This window comes from Ursus americanus, chromosome 11 (genome assembly GCF_024610735.1).
Source record: "Ursus americanus isolate L20-20 chromosome 11, mUrsAme1.1.p, whole genome shotgun sequence".
In the NCBI taxonomy this organism is placed as follows: Eukaryota; Metazoa; Chordata; class Mammalia; order Carnivora; family Ursidae; genus Ursus; species Ursus americanus.
Window position 1 is genome coordinate 32,080,749 of NC_142137.1, and position 21,519 is coordinate 32,102,267.

The following is a 21,519-nucleotide window of genomic DNA, read 5'->3' on the forward strand; positions in this document are numbered from 1 at the left end:
TTCATCTGACGCTCCTTCCAGCGTGGTGGTCTCAGATTGGTTGCACCTTTTACATGACACCAGCTTCCAAGAGACAGAAAGTTAGCGTTTCCTGACCAGTTCAGGGCCACACCTGGAACTAACACAGTGTCACTTGTTCCACATTCTCTTGGTCAAAGCAATGAAAGGCTTGCCCACATTCAAAGGATTGGCATGATCCACTCCCAACTCCGGACATGTGTGAAGTAGGAAAGACTTCTACAGCCATTAGTGGCAAACCTGGAATTCAGACTTAGGTCAGTCTAACTCCAACGCATCGGCTTTTCTGCTTTGCCTGCAAAATTACTACACTCATGATTAATAAATGGAAAAGAATGTGAAATAATACTGTGAAAAAAATCCCATCAGATATTCACCCTTGAATATATCTTTCCATTATAAGAAATAAAAATAATTTTTAAAAACTTAAAACCTTGTTAGTTTAGATTTATTTTAACATAAGGTACAGGTTTGAGAATTTTCATCAGGTAACATTAAACATGCTTACTCTGAATTTGCGCTTTTAGCCAAAATGGTGAGGATCGAGTTCTTTTATGAGGAAAAGGATTTTTAAAAAGTATGTGGTTTTGGGGCGCCTGGGTAGCGCAGTCGTTAAGCGTCTGCCTTCGGCTCAGGGCGTGATCCTGGCATTCCGGGATCGAATCCCACATCGGGCTTCTTCCTCTCCCACTCCCCTGCTGTGTTCCCTCTCTCGCTGGCTGTCTCTCTGTCACATAAATAAATAAAATCTTTAAAAAAAAAAGAAGTATGTGGTTTTGTAAGGGTTTTCTACGGAAGCCATACTTAAAGTGTGGTCCTTAGACTATCAGCTGGTGTAGGAAATTGTTAGAAATGCACATTTTCAAACTCCACCCAGACATACTGAATCAGAAACTCCGGGAGTGTTTCAACTAGCCTTCTGGGTGATTCTAACATACCCTAAAGTTTGAGAATCACTACCCTACAGAAGTCCTGAAAGAACTGAAAGATTCTTTAAAATCACTTTTTGCAAGAGTATATACATAAAGCAGAGAGATAATGTGTCAGAGAAGGAGAGACGCTGTGGAAATGGGTGTTCATTGTGACTAAAGTTCGCGGGCTGTGACATCACCTTGGAGGTGTAGATGCAGGTGTAGACTAAGATTAAAATGGTCCATCTCCACCCCCTAGTTCAAAGGTTTGCCAGTGTCCGATTGGCCAGGTGTGAGTCTTCGTGGCCTATCGGGGATCTCTGGGGCGGGGCGCAGGAATTGATGGTCGGTGCACGTGCTCCACAGGCGTCATTGTGCTCCCAGGTCTGGGAATCACAGACTCAGGCATTGTAACTGATGAGCTCCTCTATTCCCCTATCAGGTCAAATGCACCAAGCCAACCTTCCTTAGCATTGTCTGTATTCTTGCATTTCAGTGTTCAGCCCTCGTATCCCTTCCCTTCTCTTCATTCTCGTCCCCAGCACAAGCTTTCTCTTTATCAGAGAAAGTCTGATTCAGTGTTCATGCCTGCGTGTGACATCACACATCAACAGCAATTAATATGTATTGATTGCCCATTATGTACAAGACTCTGTGTTAGGTGATAAAGTAATGTAAAATTAAGAAGCCCTTGTCCTCTGAGAGCCTATGAGCTACAATGAGGCAGGCAGGATATACAGATAATAATAGCAAGAGTTCTAGTATTTAGATCTTAGAGCAATAATCCTTAAAATTACTTGGGGAGTTTTTAAAGAATACCAATGTCATCACCCAGCCCAGGCCAATTAAATCAGAATCATTTGAGTAGGGCACAGATACACAGAAGTAAAATACTGTTAAAATATAAATTTTATAAATTATGTTTTTCAGTATATTATATACTTCATTTTCCAATTCTTATGTGTTGTCCTTTTATATCTAACATGTAGATTTTTCACTTTACTCAATCTAAATATTCTAGATTTCTTTATTTACGAATATATTAGATAGAAACAAACCATATAGGGACCATAAACAGGAAATCTATCCTAATATTAAATTTGTTTCATCTTTTGCCCTCTGTAAATAAAAGTAATTTAGAACATACTTAACCAATTGGTTACCTCTCTCATCCTTCAAAAAATATTTTAGTATCTCTTGGCCCAAAATAAAGTATATATGTGTATATTTCAGAAAATTCATTCTATCATCTCTTACAGCAAGTGCATTTAAACAATTTAGAGCTAAACATTTTAGCTATCCACTAGCAGACTGTTCTATAACTTGTAAAGGTTGTAAACATCTCAGTCTCTCTTATATTATGTTCTGCATTGGAAACAACCTTAATTGGAGTCTGATGGTGGAGGTGTTGGCATCCTGGCATCTCTAATCCCCTTGGCCAAGAGCTTTGAAAACTCCAGCCACAGAATCACACAAAAGCTAGTGACACAGTTAACGAGAAAAATGCTTGCTTATTCCGTGATGATAGAAAGAGTGATGTAGCACAATTGTCTGTTAAAATTAAAAAGTAAATTTTTAATATTCAAATTGTACTTTTTTTTTAATGACAAAAGGTCCTTAAATCCTCAGTCACGTGTGATACGTGCAGGCCATTTTATGTGCATATCAGACTATTCCAGCACTTTGCTATTATTTTCATGACTCTGTATTAACCAGTTTTTTAATATAAGAGAGGTAAACTTCTGTTCTTTAGTACTAGCTTTTTAAAAAATGTACTTTTAATCCCATCTGGATATAGAAAATATCAGCATCTAAGGATATAAGAGGGGTGGAAAGGCCAGGAAAATGAGTTACACGAAGTGGCCGTGAAATAGAATTCCTTTGAAGTTAAGTGACAACACAAGCTCCTTTGTGAGTTGACAACGAACAAGACCGCCCCTTTCTTTCTATCATAGGTCTAAACTCCCTGTCTTGTCCAGTCAATGTTAACCTATCAGTATAAGAATATAATTAAACAGGATTATTTTTTTCAATAAGGGTAGGAAAAAAACGAAAGGTACTCTCGATAGGATGACTTTGACAGGGCATGGATAATATAGTTTGTTGTCACAGGTTATATGTTACAATGCATATTGTTACTTTGACTTTAAGTAAACATAAATATTCCTGTGTCTGCCCCCACACTGATTTAAGTAGTCATTCATTGAATGACTGCTCCATGCCAAGCAGAAAGACAGGCTCCCTACCTTTAGGAGTTTACAGGCACTGCAGGGAGATAATTTGATGGACAGTTATAATCCAGTGTAGTATGTTCAGCCTAACTCCTTTGGTTTAGTAGCTTGATTTATTTCAATAAAAATATGAGTGTGTATTATAGACAAGAATACTATAAACTTCAAAATTGCTAACTCAATCTTAATTGTTCTCACCACAAAAAAAGAAACTTACATGCCATGATAGAGGTATTAGCTAACACTAGGGTGGTAATCATATTGCAATATATAAATATAGCAAAGCAGCACATCGTACATCTTAAACTTACACAGTGCTGTGTGTCAGTTGCATCTCAATAAAAATAAATTTTAAAAAAGATGAGTGTGTACTTGTGTGATTATATCCATTTCTTTAATGATTTGAGGTTACAAGAGAATGAAAATATATTCCCCAACAAGAGTTGGTGATCGTTTATAATAAGAGCAACCCGTAGTCTGCCATTGGGTATCTGTTTGTACAGGACTTGGCTATTTTAGTTTGTTCATTCTAATCGGGCTTGTGAACAAAATGAAGGCACCCATATTATTGCCTCAGGGAGTAATTCTCCTACTAAAGTATTATGTTTACACTCTTTTGAATTAAGCTTATTAAAGAAAACTAGTAAAACTAATGTAGGCAAGAAATTTCAAAAACAGTATTTAAATGCATGTGCTCTATTTTTGTACTCATTTGGAAATGGAATCGTTTCGTAGCAGTAATTTATATTTTGATCACTAGGTGGCACTAAACACATAGCTATGGAAAACAGCCTTTTTCTCAGCTGTTGGTTCTTAATACAGGCACTTTAAGTATGTAAATGTTTTCAGCGTTATATACCACAAATCTTTTGTTATCCATCCCATAATATTTCTGTTGCTGCAAATCTTTTTCTGGGTGAAAGAATCTCACATATGACTCCCTTAGGTATAATAAATTCTGAGAGAGACACAACCTCTGCCATTTACTTTGATAGCTAAGAATAGAATAGTTTGATAAATGACTATTTGATTTTATTATTTTCTCTTTCTTAAATTAGCCCTTTCTTACTAGTACCTTCTCTTTGAAAAACAGATTTTTTTTAAGGGTCGCTACATAGTTGTATGATATTAAGAGATCCTAGGAATGTATTCAGTGTTTCTGTAGGGCAAAATACAAGAAGAGCATGGACTCTGTTTTTGTTCTAGGTCTCCCGATGTATGAATATTATTCTTACATTGTAACATGGTTTTTTTCTTTTGTTATTTTTTGATCTGGTTGTGATTAATACTTGCAGTACACCCTGTTCTGAATACAGATGCTGTAGGCTGCAAATAATAGATATCCTTGATATTTAAGGTGTTAAATTGAGTTATGTGACCAGAAGTCCACAGTTGGGGCGGTGTCTTCAGCAGTGGCTAGTTAATTCACTGTCCTAATTAGAGATCTAATGATATCATCGGGGGACCCGGGTTCCTTTCAGGTTTCCCCCTGGCAATCCTGGGTCTGTCAGGCTTGTGCTTTGTGTTGGGGATAGCGGCTGCGGCTCTAGGGAGGATGTGTAAGCGAAGTCCAGCGTGGAGGAGGGGCTGAATACTCCGCTATGTGGATTTCTTCTCTGCGGCGTGTGCATGACTCCAGAGACCCCCAGCAGAGCTGTCAGGTCCCATTGGCCGGCCTGGGTCTCTAGCACTTCCTAAGCAATCCACTGCAGGGGGCGGGAATTCCCGGGGCAGGTTAGGCTGACGGAGACCCATGCCCTCCCTGAGCACTCGGGCCCTCGGAGGAGGATGAAACCTCAAAGAAAATCAGTATCTCCAGCAGAGAAGAAGGGGGGTGGATCGGGGCAAGCAGACAGTGGGGTTCGCTACCATTCCTGGTTTTGTTGCGTTTTGCCTTTTTGCTTAGAGACTCTTCTGTCTCCCGCTTTCTTGAGGTGTTACTCTCACATGTGTTATGTGAAGCGCGTGAGATTGTCCAGCATTACAGGCATAGCTCATATCTGTGGCAGAGCTCAGCGCTCATTACAAGCTCTTTCTCCTGTGGTTTTGTTTATGCTTGTGTCCTTTTCTTAGCAGTTAAAGAAAGTAGGAACTTGGGTTCTCTTCATCTGCTTATGAGTGCTAGCCCCCAGAGACAGTATCTCTAAAGTACTTTATGAATCTAGTAGCATTTCAGTCAAATCTGCAATTGTCTGCTAAGTACACACAACTTTCAAGGCACCCTGTCAGGCAGCGTGGGTGCGTCTGACCAGAACTTTGGAGATATTGGCACCATCTGCCTCAGAGCTCAGACTGACTCCTTGGAGTCTCCAAAGACCCAGAAGGGCAGAGCCAGCAGGCCCACCTCAGGGATGAGAAGCCCTTCAGCTTTTTTGCTGTCCACGGCAGTACCTTCTGGCCTTTTCTACCTGGTTTTTCCGTTTGACATCCCAGCACCTCTCAAAAGGCCGTAATAGATGGGCCTTCTGGTCTGTGCTCCGTCTGGAACACTTCTGTGACTGAGGAATCCAACTCCCCTCTCTGTTGCTTCATGCCAACACATTTCTGGTGCATTATCTGAATATTTATTCGTCATTTGTATTCAGCAAATACGTGTTGAATGATTGAAAGAATATTTATTCATTGACATTTCAATAATGCAAGGAGGTTTTCTCTGATTTAAAACTGATCATATTGTGTTTATTATGTTATCTGCTTTAACAGTGTATCCGTTCCTATCAGATAACCAGCAGACATTGTCAGCTGGCATTTTCAGTCATCATATTCTTAAGAACAGGAAGTATTCTTAAGCAGTTAATAATGGCATCATTGCTATGTCTGATCCAAGTTTGTTTTTTTTTTAAAGATTTTATTTATTTATGTGACAGAGAGACAGCCAGCGAGAGAGGGAACACAAGCAGGGGGAGTGGGAGAGGAAGAAGCAGGCTCCCAGCGGAGGAGCCCGATGTGGGACTCGATCCCAGAACGCCGGGATCAGGCCCTGAGCTGAAGGCAGACGCTTAATGACTGCGCTACCCAGGCGCCCCTGATCCAAGTTTTTATCCATTTAATTTTATCTATAGCTTTGAGAGAGATGAACTTCTTTGAGAAATCACTGAGTCAAAAAAATTCAAAGAAAAAATCTCGACATTTTTATTTTTCAGAAAACTGTGGAATATATTTTCCAGAAATAAAAAGAGATCCAGGCAGATATTTACACACTTGCCCTGAATCTGTGAAAAAGTGGCTTCAACAGCTAAAGAATGCTGGGAAAATTCTTTTGTTAATTACAAGTTCTCACAGTGATTACTGTCGACTTCTCTGTGAATATATTCTCGGGTAAGTGATGAGTCGTTCCATTTTCGTGGTCTTAGGAAATACTGATGACGCACGAGGCCAGTGCTGCTTTAAAAGTGCTCGCCCGGAACCATATCCTTATATTACAGAACGCTGAGTGACCAGTGGTTGTTTCTCAACATCTGCTGACGGCAACACCCCCAAAGCATAGTTTAGCAAAGAAGTATTACTGGGGCCAGTGTGCTCGTAGCCCGCCGATGGTCTGGACTTAGAGGTTCTGCAAGGTTGCTGGCCAGCATGTCCTTCAATCAGTGCCCCATGAATTCAGTTTCTCAGCTTTGGATGATCACTGAGGGACATTGAGTTGTAGATTACACTCCCTGACACCTGCCTGGAGGACGGCCTCTCTGGCCCTTTCGGTGTGGAGCTGTGTACTTCACCATTCAGCACAGCCAGGGATGAGACTGACACCATGAAATTCGAGGCAGTATAAATGCGCAGACTTCAGACAGACATGGGTTTAAGCCCGACCTTGCAACTTCCTCTGAGCCCTGAGGTATGTTCTTTAACCACTCTCATCCTCGATTTCATTCTCTTAAAAATGGGACAGTCATACCTCATAGTTGTGAGCAGGGAGTTTAAATACGGTAGCACAGGTAAAGTGCTCGAGTAGTTGGTAAGTTTCAGTAAGTGTCTATTTATGTCATTCTTGTGAGCAATACCCGAGAATATCCATGGTCGGAGCCTGATTATAAAATGGGCTGTTAGATCTCCCCCAGTGTTTCCTCAGATTTCAGCAGATACCGAATTGCTGAGTATGAAGCAAATTTCACCCTCGACAGTGACCTCTGGCTGACTTCTCTAGCCCCCTCATGTCCGTGTTCCTCAGCACATGTGGGTTTAGATTGGTCTGCGGCATATTTACGATCTACCAGATTCTCTGCTTTCTAATAGTGCATAGGCCTGGGATCCTTGCAGTGAATTAAGGCAGGAGTCCTGGATGCCTTGCACGGTGCCTCTTAGACCGTGAGACTCTATTTGCTGTCCTCATAGTGGGACCGTGCTTCAGAATAAGCACTCCGACTTTCTTTTTCACTAGCATAGGTAACCTAACTTTTTCTTCCTACCTTTATTTCTCTTCAGTTTAGATTCGTAAATATTACCTCCCCCCATGCTGTAGGGAGTCCTGTCTTTCCTGTGACATCCTAAATGATCCCTAATGTAGTATTAAATACAGACTAAAAAACAATTATTGTTGTTATCCAAAAATTACCACATTGTAACATCACACTGATTTTCAAAATAAGATATCTTCTTCCTATTTGAACACTCTAAAAGATGTCACCTGACTTGATATAATGGTAGCTTTCTGTAGGATCCATGTAACATATGAAATTATTAATAACTTCATGCTAATAAATCCAAAGTTTAGGCCCCACATTTGAAGACCTAGTTCGTGAATATTTTTGTTGTTAAAAGCTATTGAATTCATTCACTATAACTATTACCATCATGAGAAGGCCAGCTTAGCACCCAGTTAATGAGTTAATGTTCATTTCTCCCCCCTATGTTTATACTTACTTCAAAGTGTTGTCAGGAAGAGTAGTGCTCAATCACCATCTATTTCCACATATAAAATATATAGAAAGCATGTAAAAGTTAATCAAAAGTTAAGAAATGATTCTGTGGTCAGATAGGTAAAGATTAAGTTCTGTTTTATATGGACTTTTCCTAATTCATTAAAATCCAGACAAATATTGTTGCTTTTTAGGAATGATTTTACAGATCTTTTTGACATTGTGATTACAAATGCATTGAAGCCTGGTTTCTTCTCTCATTTACCAAGTCAGAGACCTTTCTGGACACTTGGTAAGTTGCCATTTTGTTTCTTCCTTCTCTTATTTAAGATCTGTTCATTCAATTACTTAATAAATACCTGTTGGCTGACAACCATGTGCAAAGTACTATGTTAAGTACAACAAGGGGTATAAAAGTGGTACCAAGTCTTCTTTCCCCTGGTAGGAATACAGAAACACATAAAGCAAGTCAGTAAATGCATGGGGATGATTACAGGCCACAGGCCACGTTAGCTGTCATGAAAGAAGCGACTTCCTGATGAGGTAAACCAGGAGGACACCTAAGATCGGTTGACCAGGGAAGGCCTATCCAAAAAGGTCAGGAAGGGTGACTTACCAGGCAGGACCTGAGGGACAGGTAATGAGAAGGGCAGTGGAAGAGTGTCACTGTCAGCAGGACAAACATGCACAGGCCCAGTGTGGGAGTAGTTTCAGCAAGTTCCAATGACAGAGAAGAGCCCAGTGATTCATGGGGAGAGGGGAGAGGAAGTTGGGGAGGCAGGCAGCCTCATACACTCTGGAAATGGTTTTGAGTTTTATTCCACAAGCTATGCGAAGCTATTCAGTTGAGGTGTAAGAGTAACACGGAGAGCTCTTTGGCTGTGCGGTGGGGAACGGACTGAATGTGGGAAGATGGGCACTGAGTGTCCCAAGTGAGAGCCTGTGGTGGTTTGGTCTGAGGAGGTAGCAGTAGAGATGGAGAGCAGTAGACATATTCAAGATGCATCGTGGAGACGGAAAACAGGACTTGGTGATGCTTTCAGAAGCAGAGGATAAAAAGAATAATCAAAAATGACTTGTTGATTTTTCTTTTTTCTGAATGGAGCAAATGGGTGGATGGTGGTACCATCTAGAGCCACGAGGAAAAATACAGAGGAAAAGTTTTTGTGGGGTGGGGGTTATAGCTATTAAGAAGTCATTTTTTAACATATTAATCTTGAAATGCCTATAAGTTATTCAGCTGGGACTAACAATTAGGAAATTGTATAAAGGAGCATGGAGGCCAAGGGAACAGCTTTAGGCTCAGGGTATAAATTTGGGAGAGTCATCAGCGCATAGGATACAAGCATGGGCTTGTATGAGATCAAATGCAGAGAGAATGGTGGAGATAGAAACCAGATTGTAGGTAGGTACTTCCACAGGACAGTTTTTTAACAGTTCATCCTTCTATCTCTTGATACTTTTCAATTAAACAGCTGTAGTGCGAAAAATGCAGTAACTTGTTAGCGTAAGTTCATGCATTTGTGGTCTCCATATGTTAAAAAAATTGGCATATTTTTAAAGTGCATTGTTTTCCATTACTGGTGTGTGTGTGTGTGTGTGTGTGTGTGTGTATGTGTGTTTGTGAAATTTTAATAAAAATCTCAGTGGAACATGGGGCACCTGGCTGGCTCCATCCATAGAGCATGTGACTCTCAATCTCAGGGTTGTGAGTTCAAGCCACACATTGGGTATAGAGATTACTTGAAAATAAAATCTTTTAAAAAAATCTTTGTGGAGGGGCGCCTGGGTGGCACAGCGGTTAAGCGTCTGCCTTCGGCTCGGGGAGTGATCCCGGCATTCTGGGATCGAGCCCCACATCAGGCTTCTCTGCTATGAGCCTGCTTCTTCCTCTCCCACTCCCCCTGCTTGTGTTCCCTCTCTCGCTGGCTGTCTCTATCTCTGTCGAATAAATAAATAAAATCTTTAAAAAAAAAAAAATCTTTGTGAAACAGTTTAAGGACGACTATAGATATAGAACAGGTATAGATTTTCTTGGAAGAAAATATGAAAATCCCGCAGATAAAAATAAAAACAAACATTTGTTGAGTAGTTACGTATTTAAATATAAACTTATGAGGGGGGAAATAGTTTTTTTGTTTAACACAAAGAGTATTATTTGAATCCCCAATAACGGGTTATTTCCTAACATCAAGGATTTATAGGAGACATTAAAACAATATATAAAAAATATCATCACTGTCTCCCTTTCTGCTAGACCAGGGTTTCCTCACTTTAGCACTTTTGAGATTTGGGGTCAGAGAGTTCTCTGTTAGTGGTAGCTGGGGTGCCGTTCTGCGTGTTGTAGACTGCTAAGCGGCACCCCTAGCCTCTCATCACCAGATGCTAGTAGCATCCCACATCCCAAGTTGTGACATCCAAAAATGTCTCCAGACATTGCCGAATTTGCCCGGAGGAGCAAAACTGCCACAGTTGAAAACTGTCAAGACCGTTCTCATGGATATATATATGCATGTTCTCATATCTTCAGTTTAAAAAAACATAAAGTATGCCCTGATCCTACATTGTCTTCCAGCTAAAACCTCGCTGACTACCTTCACAGCTAAAATTCTAGAAGAGTTTGTCTACACTCACTGGTTCCACTGCCTCCAATGAACTCTTCAATGAAAACACTGCAAACATGCCGGCCACCTTGTATTCTTTATGGTCATTACTTGCCCTCAGCGACAGACCCCCGGTCCCTTCCCCTCTCACATGCCGTGTGGTGTGCGTCACGTCCTGTTGAAACCGCCTCATCTCTGCTCTCTGCTCCGAATAAGTGGGATTTCATGCTTTCGTGTAGATACGTTGAAAAGTGTGCCTCCGTGTTTTTCGCATCCAGAAGTGATTAGACTAGAAGATCTCTAAAGTTCTTTCCAGCTCAAATTTTCTGGGTCTCTGATTTAAAATATCTCAGTGGGGGGCGCCTGGGTGGCTCAGTCGTTAAGCGTCTGCCTTCGGCTCAGGGCGTGATCCCGGCGTTCTGGGATCGAGCCCCACATCAGGCTCCTCCGCTATGAGCCTGCTTCTTCCTCTCCCGCTCCCCCTGCTTGTGTTCCCTCTCTCGCTGGCTGTTTCTATCTCTGTCGAATAAACAAATAAAATCTTTAAGAAAAATAAAAATAAAATAAAATAAAATATTTCAGTGGAAGATACAATGAATCCTGCAGTTTTTAGAGTTAACACAAAATACTTTATTCCCATTTTGAGGGCGATAAGATTGCCAGAGCTGTTATTAATAAGAGGATCATACTAACATGAAGGAGCCTCTCATTCGTGGTGTTCTGTTGTAGTGTTCATTTGGGGGCCAATTCTGATTCTTCGCCTACCTCTAATTGCTCTGTTTCCATTGCTGGTTTCCCTTCACCTTTCTCTCTCTCTACTAAAATGTTTTATTGCAGTAAAATATTTATTGTGCTCAAAATCAATACGAAGTAAGTTATCAAAATATTTTCATACAAATGAAACTGCGTAGTTAAATAACAGCTATGAGTAAACAGCATTAACACAAATTTAGCTTCTAAATCAGTATGTAGTTTTCTAAGAATTGTTAACAATAGTGAAGGAATTGTTGATCATCGTTGTTGAATTCACTGATTTCCATAAAAAGAAAAGTCTTCCATTATGTTTAAAACAAACAATTTATTCCTTTGAAGAGTAACCAGAGGAAAGTCTGATTCAGTCCTGTCTGAATACTGCAGGCCAGTGACCTTTATGATTACACAGCATATTTTCCAAACTTCACACGTATTTCTCTAACAGATTTTTCCTCAGTATTAGTGTCAAACTGTAACATTTCATATATTAAAAACTATCTCCATTAGTTTTTCGTCAGTTTGGAACTCACATCCATTGTATCGTGTTTCTCTTTAAAGGCTAACGTTCTCCAGCATTCCGTATTAACCCTCCTTTCTTCGGCCCTCGACCACTGTGATGGTTTCAACTATCACCTCTGTACTAATGATTCCCAATTCCTTGTCTCTGGGCGTCACTTCTGCCGGACTTACGGATTCTCCTCACCCCGCAGCAGTGGAGTGCATGGATGCACTCATTAATTTCCCCTCCCGTCGTGGCATGCTCCCCTCCCGCACTCCGTAATTCCATTATAACTCGTCCAGTGGATCTTGCCCAAGCTAGAAAGATCCATCATCTTCTGTTCCTCTCTCCTGCACATCTAACCTGTCCTTCAGTTTTCTCGGGCCGGTCACTTCCACATTCCTGCCCCTGCCCTTACCATCGTGTGTGAACTGGTACACTCCCATCACCACTGGGTGTGACGGCACTTAACTGATCGCCCGGCCTCCGTCAGCCTGTGGCCCTCAAACCGTCCTCCGTGTGGCAGTTAATGTTACTGTACCACGCAAGTCATGTCAGTCGGCTCTTACAGCCTCCAGGGTCCTGTCAGTCAGACCAGCGCTCCAAATGGATTAAAGGCAGAAGTAAAAGTAAGGCAAAGGACCTTCTGGGATGGAAGGCTCTGGGCTAACCAGTCCTCAGGGGCAGGGTGTCCTTGCAACTGTCGCACAGGCCTGACGTCAGCCGTTGTCATGGAGACCAAAGGGGAGAGTTGCACCCGTGCCCGAGTTGGCGGGAGCCGAGTGCCTCCTGCCAGGATGATCCTTACCAAACCTGCTTAAGGATTGTTTGGGGGGCGGGGACCCTCTTCTAGGCAAAATGCGCAGCATCCCTCCCCATCACTGGGTGATTCATCTCGTCGCCAGGGCTAAGGGCGGGGGGGGGGGGGGGTCCGTCTTGCAAGATTGTAGATTCATTGAGGAGAGCGACCATATCTTTTTCACTGCTGTGTCCCCCGTGCGGCCAGCTGCCCCTCCCCCTACCCCCAATTTAGGAATCGTGACCCAAATCGCCGTCATTGGTTTCTTGGCCTGAACTATCACCAACACACTGACTCCCCCATCTTTCCCTGAGACCTCTTTTCTAGAGCCTAATACCCTATTTCCTCCTGCACACAGCTAGCTCTACTCAGTATTCTGAAATCAAACTGCATATTCTCCTTCCATCTAGAAGCAATACAACCAAACATGCTGGGCGCTTTACAGCCTTTAATCTTCGTTACTTGACTATCCACTGAATTGGCCCCAGCGACAGACCTCCGGTCCCTTCCCCCTCTCACATGCAGTGTGCATGCATCACCGCCTGTGAAACGCCTCATCTCTGCTCTCTGCTCCCTTCCCATCACTCTCTTCCCTAGGAATCTCTTAACTCCTCCCCTGCACTCACTTGTACCTCTCCTTCCCTGTATCTCTTTCCCGCTGCCCTCAGATACAAGGCATTTGTCATTTCCTTTAAACATATTGTATGTAACTCACTTATTACCGTTAGGCATACTGTACAGCCAGTCACATACACACAGAATCTCCCCGTAGCCTCCTGAGGCGAATTCCAAATCCGGTTGCTAAGTTACCTTTTCGTCTTCACTCTGTCTGCTCCCTACGGATACCCAGTAGTCTCTCCTTGCCGGGATGAATGTCTTCTATTCTTCCATCAGGTTTTTGTTCCTGCTGTCCTCTCCACATCAGTGTTTCTCAGACTTGAGTGCGCACTCACACCGCCGAGGGATCTTGTTAGAATGGAGATTCTGATTCAGTAGGTCTGGGTATAACCTTAGATTCTGCATTCTAAACAGATTTTCTGGTGAGGCAGATGTTCCTGGTCAGATCACCAATGACAGATTTTAGTAACCCAAAGAGAGAATGTCTTAGTGCAGTTAATTGAAGATTGTTATTCTGAAAAGAAAGAAACGTCCCAGCATATTAGGTATGGAACCGAGCCAGGTAGTTAAGCATATTGCTGGGCGGGGAGCCTGCTTCTCCCTCTGCCTGCCACTCCCCCTGCTTGTGCTCTCTCCTGTGCGTGCTCTCTCTCTGACAAATACATGAAATCTTTGAAAACAAACAAACAAAAAAAAGGGGGGGTATTTAAACTAAAGGAAAAGACTTTGAAAGAATTAACTGCTATTAGTTATTAAAGAATTATGAATATCAAATGAATAGTAAACCCTCAAAACCAAAGTGGATAAGGGTGTTCCTTTCTATTCTATTAAATTTGCTCCAACTCACTGGTATTTATTTCTCTTAATATGTAATTTTCTTTTTATGGCTCCCAACACAGACGAGCATTTTAGTAGACATTTTACATAAAAAATGTCTTATTGGGGGCATCTGGCTGGTTCAGGGGGTAGAGCAGGTGAGTCTTGATCTCAGGGCCATGAGTTCAAGTCCCAATTTGGCCTGGAGCTTACTTAAAAAGATAAACATTTAAAAAATGTCTCACGGGGTGCCTGGGTAGCGCAGTCGTTGAGCTTCTGCCTTTGGCTCAGGGCATGATCCTGGCGTTCTGGGATCGAGCCCCACATCAGGCTCCTCCGCTGGGAGCCTGCTTCTTCCTCTCCCACTCCCCCTGCTTGTGTTCCCTCTCTCGCTGGCTGTCTCTCTGTCAAATAAATAAATAAAATCTTTAAAAAAAAATTTTCTGAATATGTATTTTCATTAGATTTCTTAAATGAATGCATTCCACCCAGTCCTTAAGAATGTGTTAAAAGCTGTGACATAATTGACTTGTATGAAAATAATACTGGTTTGCATCTTTCATAATATAGTGCTGTTTCATCAATCTGAGGGAGATCGTAAAAACAATAAACTTTATAAAATGAAGTTCAAAATGCATTCTAAAGTCCACCTTTTTTTTTTTATCCGTTGCTGATCTAGTCTTAATTATAATGGAAGAGCGTAAACAGCACTGCATTTGGGCATTGTCGAGGACGCCAGATAAAAAATTCTCTTTTCCTGTAGTTGTATCTTGTTTATAGTTGTATCCACGAGCCATATCCAGGTCGAGGAATCCAGATTTAGAGATGGTTTATGGGTCTGTCTGACCCGCTTGTCTTCTGGCCCCATTTTGAAGTCCTAATGTAAACTACAGAGTTTGGTTAATAATAAATCACTTACCAGCTTTGAGATCTTGGGCAAAATAACTTCCCTGAGCTTTCTTTTCCTCAATTAAGGAAATTGTTGTGAGGATGAACTAATATATACCTCCCCCATTATCAGCATCCTCCCCACAGAGTAGAACATTTGTTTCAGTTGACGAACCTACATTGACACATCACTGTCACCGGTAACGGGGGAGGTTAGCACTTGCAGAGCCAGGGAGGGGGTGTAGTGGAAATCTCTGTACCCCTCAGTTTTGCTGCGAACCTAAAACTGCTCTAAAAAAATCATTTGAAAAATCCTATATATATGAAAAATGATAGATCTGTAGATGGAGATCTCCATGCAGGACTTGGGATGACATGGGTGCTCACTGCATGCGAGCTCCCGTCCCCACGTGGTTCCTTCTTGTGCATGTCGTGCAGCCGTGCGTGGTGTGGTCTGCCCAGTGGGCGCTGTCCCTTGGTTACACAGTATATGACTGTCCAGCTCTGTTTTCAGAAAAGGACGAGGAGCAGGAGGCACTGCCATCTCTCAATAAGCCTGGCTGGTACTCTCAAGGGAACGCCGTCCATCTGTATGAACTTCTGAAGAAGATGACTGGCAGGAATGAACCCAAGGTATTTTCTGGTTGAGGTGGGGTTCTTGATGCCCACTTGCAGACATGAACCATTACAAAGTAAAGCCATAATTCTAAATGCATTCAGCTTAGTTCTCTATGGGGAAATCATCTGCCTCTGCCTGTCTGCCAGTCTTTGACCTCTTCTGCTTAAATAAGCCTTTTCTCTGCGATTGAGACTGGACCTTTATCTGTAACAGAGAAGAGCAAAGATTCCAAGCAGGGAGCCACAGTTCTAGGGGATACACTAGATTAGTGTGTGGGGTACCTGAGGAATAATATCCTGATAACAGTTCATCACACAAATTTTATATGTAAAACAAACCTTAACTGAAAGTACACCACAGACTAGCCTAAAGACATACTCGCTTTTGATATCCTGGCCACATTGTTGATGTTGGACATTGGTGCATTTTTTACAGCAGGACACTTTCTTCTCAAAAATGGGTAACTGACACCTGCTCGTTGGCTCCCACATTGCCACAGCCCCCTGGGAACTCTTGCAGGGTTTAATAGAGCATTCTGACTTGGACGTTCTAGTTCATACTCCCTCAACATCGTTTCCTCGTGTAAATTGAGGGGTATGGATTAGATCTGTGGGGCTTTGCCTCAGAATACCTGGGGAGCCTCCCGGAGTCTGCTTGCCCAACCCTGTCAGAGATTCTGTCTCAGCCGGTCTGGGTAGGTCCCAGAAACTCTCGGAAAAGCGGTTGTGATGTGTACTCCTGCGAAATCTAACCCATTGTGAAAGTCATCTCTCTAACTCTCCACCAGTTACTCAATTCTAAGGGCAGGCTTAACTGTAAACATATAGACTCAGACTTCTTCAGAAAACTCAATAAAATCAGTTAGCCTCTGCCTTTCTTCTGCCTGCAAATGCATTGTGTCACTTCTTACAACAAATCTGGTGCCCCACAAACCAAAGGGGGCAAGTTGACAGTCATCTGTGATGCTATTCAAGGAAGTTTATGATGTTTACGTAACTTTTGTCCTACTCTGATAGGTGTTGAGGAATTTTTTTCTGCTTCAGCAAATGAACACCCCTTTCTTTCACACAGTTCTCATGCCTCAAACAGAATTTGCTGTCTGACTTACAGGTTGTTTACTTTGGTGACAGCATGCATTCAGACATTTTCCCAGCCCGTCATTATAGTAATTGGGAGACAGTCCTCATCCTGGAAGAGCTCAGAGGGGACAGAGACGGGAAGCCTGAAGAATCAGAGCCTCTTGAGAAAAAAGGAAAATATGAGGTAAGGGTTTCCTTCAGCTCTTTCCTGGAAAGAAAAACCTTTATGTTTGACATATCTTAAAAAGTGCTCGTTTGTGCCAAGAGTAATGACATCTGTTGGCACTTATGGTGATCTTCTTGCCATCTCAGCTCTGTTGTTAATCTTGTTGATAATTTTTAAATAATGCCAAGATGACACTGACCATCTGTCTTCCCAGCCCTCTTGCTTTCATCCAGTGCTATGACACCATGGGTGTTTTTGGCTAATGCTGAGGCAACCAGATCCTGACTCACTATAGCCATACCTTATGTCTCTTTTGCTTGGCCATGAAAGTGCTTCTGCTCTTTCTTCATGTGTATAAGTTAATAAATTGGTAGCTCCTTTAGACTTGCTCCTGAGCTGCAAGAATAAAACTTAGTTGAAGACTTGAGGTAAAGAAAGTAAAACATGTCATAAATCTGAAAAGGGAGAAAAGTATATAAAAGCAAAAAGAAGCAGAAATGGATTTCTAAATTCATTCCAGTGGAACAACTATAAAGAAGGAAAAACTCAAGAAACAAAAAATAATAAAATGAAATGAGCTATTAAACCACACAGAGACATGGAGGAACCTAAAGGGCTTACTACGAAGTGAAAGAAGCCAATTTAAAGAGGCTATAGATTATATGATTCCAGCTATATGACATTCTAGAAAAGGCAAAACTACAGAAAGTAAAAAGACCAGTGGTGCCAGGGGTTCAGGAGGAAGGGAGGTGAATAAATGGGGCACAAGGGATTTTTATGGTCGTAAAACTCTTCTGTGTGATACTGTAATGGTGGAAACATGGTATTATGCATTTGTGAGAACCCATAGAACTATACAACATAAAGTGTTAATCCTAATGTAAACTTCAAACTTTCATTAATAATAATGTATTGATACTGGTTAATTGGTGATAACAAATGTACCACATCAATTAACACAAAATGTTATTACTAGGAGAGACAGTCGGGGGGAGGGGAGGCGGGGGCGGGGACAGATGTATGCGAACTTTCTGTACTATCTGCTCTATTTATCTGTAAGCCTAAAGTCTATTTACTTAACAAATAATAATAACTATAAGTAGACCCAACAAAGTGTTAGAATAAAGGGTTCAGGTTTTTATGAGGTTTCCATTGAGTAGCATTTAGTCTTGAACATGACATTGGAAGTTCTTTGGACTGAGTTAAGAAGAGCTTTAAAGCAGTCTTACAGGAGGTAGGCCTTCTATCCTGAGTGACTTTGGAGGTTTTCACTAAAGAGAAATTAGGAGATTTGGTTTCTTCAGTATGATTTGAGAATACAGGTACTGTATTAAGAAAATGAAGAATCCATGGGAAAGTTTCCTCCAACATTTATAATGAACAGTAGCCCTATCCTTTTCCCACGATTCTCATGTGTTATAAACACATGAACAAGTTCATAATTGGCTTTTGGACAGGAAATGAGGAGTCAACAGCTTGAAAGTTTTATTTCCTAAGACAAAATCGAAATAATGTTCTTTCCTATCAAACTCTGCCTCCCCAACCCACCCTGCTCCACTGAACATGGACAAGGAAGCAAGGAATAGGAGGGTTTGGCCAAGTGACAAGGTTAGAATAAAGCCCTCAGAAGGTTCCAGTTTTACCCCTGAACTCTCCTTCCATCTCCTACTGTTGAGATTCCAGGAAAAGTAGAGTTGTGAAAGATGGGTCCCCCTGTTCTGCTGGGGTCTGAGGCAGGTGTTTTGCTGCAGGATCCTAGCTGTGGCCCAAAGCATTATGTTGAGAAAGCAAAGTGTTCTCGTACTACTTGACTCCAGAGTTATCCTGGTCAGATCGAATGCCGCCATGTTTCTATAGTTTGTTTTGAGGCAGTATTTGTATTGATGGGCTTATCCTCAGCAAATATTTCAGGACAACTTTCAGGACAGTTTTCTCTACTTTAAAGAGAATCCTCTGTCATACATCTTTCTGCTTATATTTAAAAGCAGATTTAAAATTTAAAAACAATTGGGTGGGTTGTTTTTTTTTTTTTTAATTATCTCGTAACATAAACCTAGGACCACAACTTCTAAAAGCCAGACGGCTTTCATATTCACCTCTATTCCTATACACAGAACCCTTTTTCCACCAGCACATCAAAGCCTGGTGTTAAGTACAGCATGTCATGAGAATTCAGATTCTTTCCTGCTTCCCTGTGGAGGAAACAAGAATACAGACATCCTCAGTTGCTACAGGAGGAGGGAAACAGTCCATAAAGGGAGCTAAACAGAAAGCGTTGTGTGAGGGTTCTTCTGTTGATTTTGTGATTATTAAGAAAAATGTATTTTCATTTTTCTAACCAAATGTCATACATAGACTATATATCACATGCAGTGTTTTAGTGAGTACAAAACCTGAATGCAAAGGGATTTAATTCCTTATTTCTAGTTAGCTTTATGCAGCTTAAGTGAACTTTTTTTTTTTTTAAGATTTTATTTATTTATTTGACAGAGATAGAGACAGCCAGCGAGAGAGGGAACACAAGCAGGGAGAGTGGAAGAAGCAGGCTCTAGCAGAAGAGCCTGATGTGGGGCTCGATCCCATAACGCCGGATCACGCCCTGAGCCAAAGGCAGACGCTCAACCGCTGTGCCACCCAGGCGCCCCAGCTTAAGTGAACTTTTAACAGTGTAATTTAAAAACAAATCAGATCATTTCAGGATAGATGCACTCACTGACCAAAAACATTTACTACATTCTGTAGAGATTAGCATTTTGTTTCACTTAGGCTTGAATTCAATTTCTCAGATATTTAGAGTAATTTCACCCTCCATAAAACTATCTGGAATGTGAAGATCACTTTTACTTCCCTTCATTTGTGACAGGAAGTTCAAGATAATGGCAGAGAACATCTCAAATGGTACTTTAAAGGCTTATATAAGAAATTTTTTCTAAAAACTTACTGCATCTGTTTGATTATCCACTCCACTATGTTGGAGCATGACAGATAAGCAAAAATGGCCCATTTTAATGATTAAACCTAGTTAAGGAGACTAAGGAAGAATAATTTGTTTTCATTTATCTCTGTGTTGTGCAACAAATCAAAAGTCACTTCGTTAATCTTGTAATTACTTGGACAGTCTTAAATTTCATAAGATTAGCCTCTAAAAGGATCTCTCCTCTTTAGCTTTCTTCATTGCTGTTCTCATCTGTTTCTTCATTTTAACTCAAAACAAATAAAAATGTATTCTTCAGCTTTTTAGAATGACATATTATGAAATTTAGGTGCCAAAATAATTCATTTTAATGATAAAAATTCTCAGCAAACAAGATGCCAGCCTTTTACTAGAGAAAAGCTATCCAACAAAACCCAGTGAGAATATAATCTGTAATGGAAAAATTGACTGGGGAGAAAGCCATACCTAATGGAGACACGTGCTCTTCAAGGTTCTGAGCTAGATAAAGGATATCTGTTATTAATTATATTGTGCAGGAGAGGGGTGGCCAACACCCCAAGAAAAAGAAATACAAAATTAGGATTAGAAGACACCAAATTGTGATTATATCAGACTTGTATGGTCATTAGCATAGACCACCCTAGGGAGTCAACAAACTGTTATAACTAAGAAGAGAGTTGTGACAGTGCTGGATCCAAATCAGCACTCAGAAATCAGTAGCTCGGGGCACCCAGGTGGCTCAGTCAGTTAAGCGTCCGACTCTTGATTTCGGCTCAGGTCATGATCTCAAGGTTGTGAGATCAAGCCCAGCATCAGGCCCTGCATTGGATGTGGAGCTGCTTAATTTCTCTCTCTCCCTCTCCCTCTGCCCCTCCCTGCTTGCATTCTCTCTCTCTCTTAAAAAAAAGAATCAGTAGCTTTTCTCTGTACCACCAGTAAGCCCTTACAAAATGTAACAAGAAATAAATCATTTATAAAAGCAAAGAAAATATTACTGTCTAGGAATACATCTCATAAGACCTTGATAGAGAAATTTTTAAGTCTCTATTAGGGTTTCTGAATGGGTGAAAGGAATCAAAAGTACAAATCTCCAGGAATAAAATAAGTAAGTCTTGGGGACTTAATGTACAGCATGGTAACTCTAGTTAATAATACTATATTTCATATTTGAAAGTTGCTAGGAGAGTAGATTTTTAAAGTTCTGATCATAAGAAAAAAAATTGTAATTTTTTGTATGATGGCAGATGTTAACGAGACTTATTATAATCATTTTGTAGTATACAGAAATATAAAATTATTATGTTCTGTACCTAAAACTAATATGTCAGTTACAACTCAATTTTAAAAAAGTTTCTAAATACAAATGAAAAAATGGAGAGATATATACCATATTTTAAGATTATACTGATACCTATTTGACTCAGATTTATTTATAAAGTCAATATAATGTTATACAAAATCCCAGGAGGATTTTGGTTGGACCATCACAAACTGATCCTGCATTTAGGCAGAAAACTGAAGGCCCACAAAAGCTAAGATAATTTTGTAAAAAAGGATAATAAAGGGGAGGAATCTCTCCCTGTTCGATACCAACCATGTTAGGAAGCTACAGTAATTTTTTAATATAGTGCTACTAATAAAATATATAAAAAGGTCAGTGAACGGAGGAAAAAGAACCCAGGCACGTTCCAAGGTACCGTGTAAACGTGATGCACGATAGAGGATTATCAA

General features: G+C 40.9%; 1 protein-coding gene across 2 annotated transcripts in view; it reads left to right on the forward strand.

Annotated features, from left to right (window-relative positions):
- Positions 1–21,519, forward strand: part of NT5DC1 (5'-nucleotidase domain containing 1) — a 137,760-nt gene that overhangs the window by 102,003 nt on the left and 14,238 nt on the right. For both annotated transcript variants that reach the window (XM_045798510.2, XM_045798511.2), the window contains exons 7-10: positions 6,304–6,478; positions 8,208–8,305; positions 15,504–15,622; positions 16,719–16,871. In XM_045798510.2, coding sequence (XP_045654466.2) covers positions 6,304–6,478; positions 8,208–8,305; positions 15,504–15,622; positions 16,719–16,871 — 545 coding nt within the window. The remainder of the gene's footprint in view (positions 1–6,303; positions 6,479–8,207; positions 8,306–15,503; positions 15,623–16,718; positions 16,872–21,519) is intronic.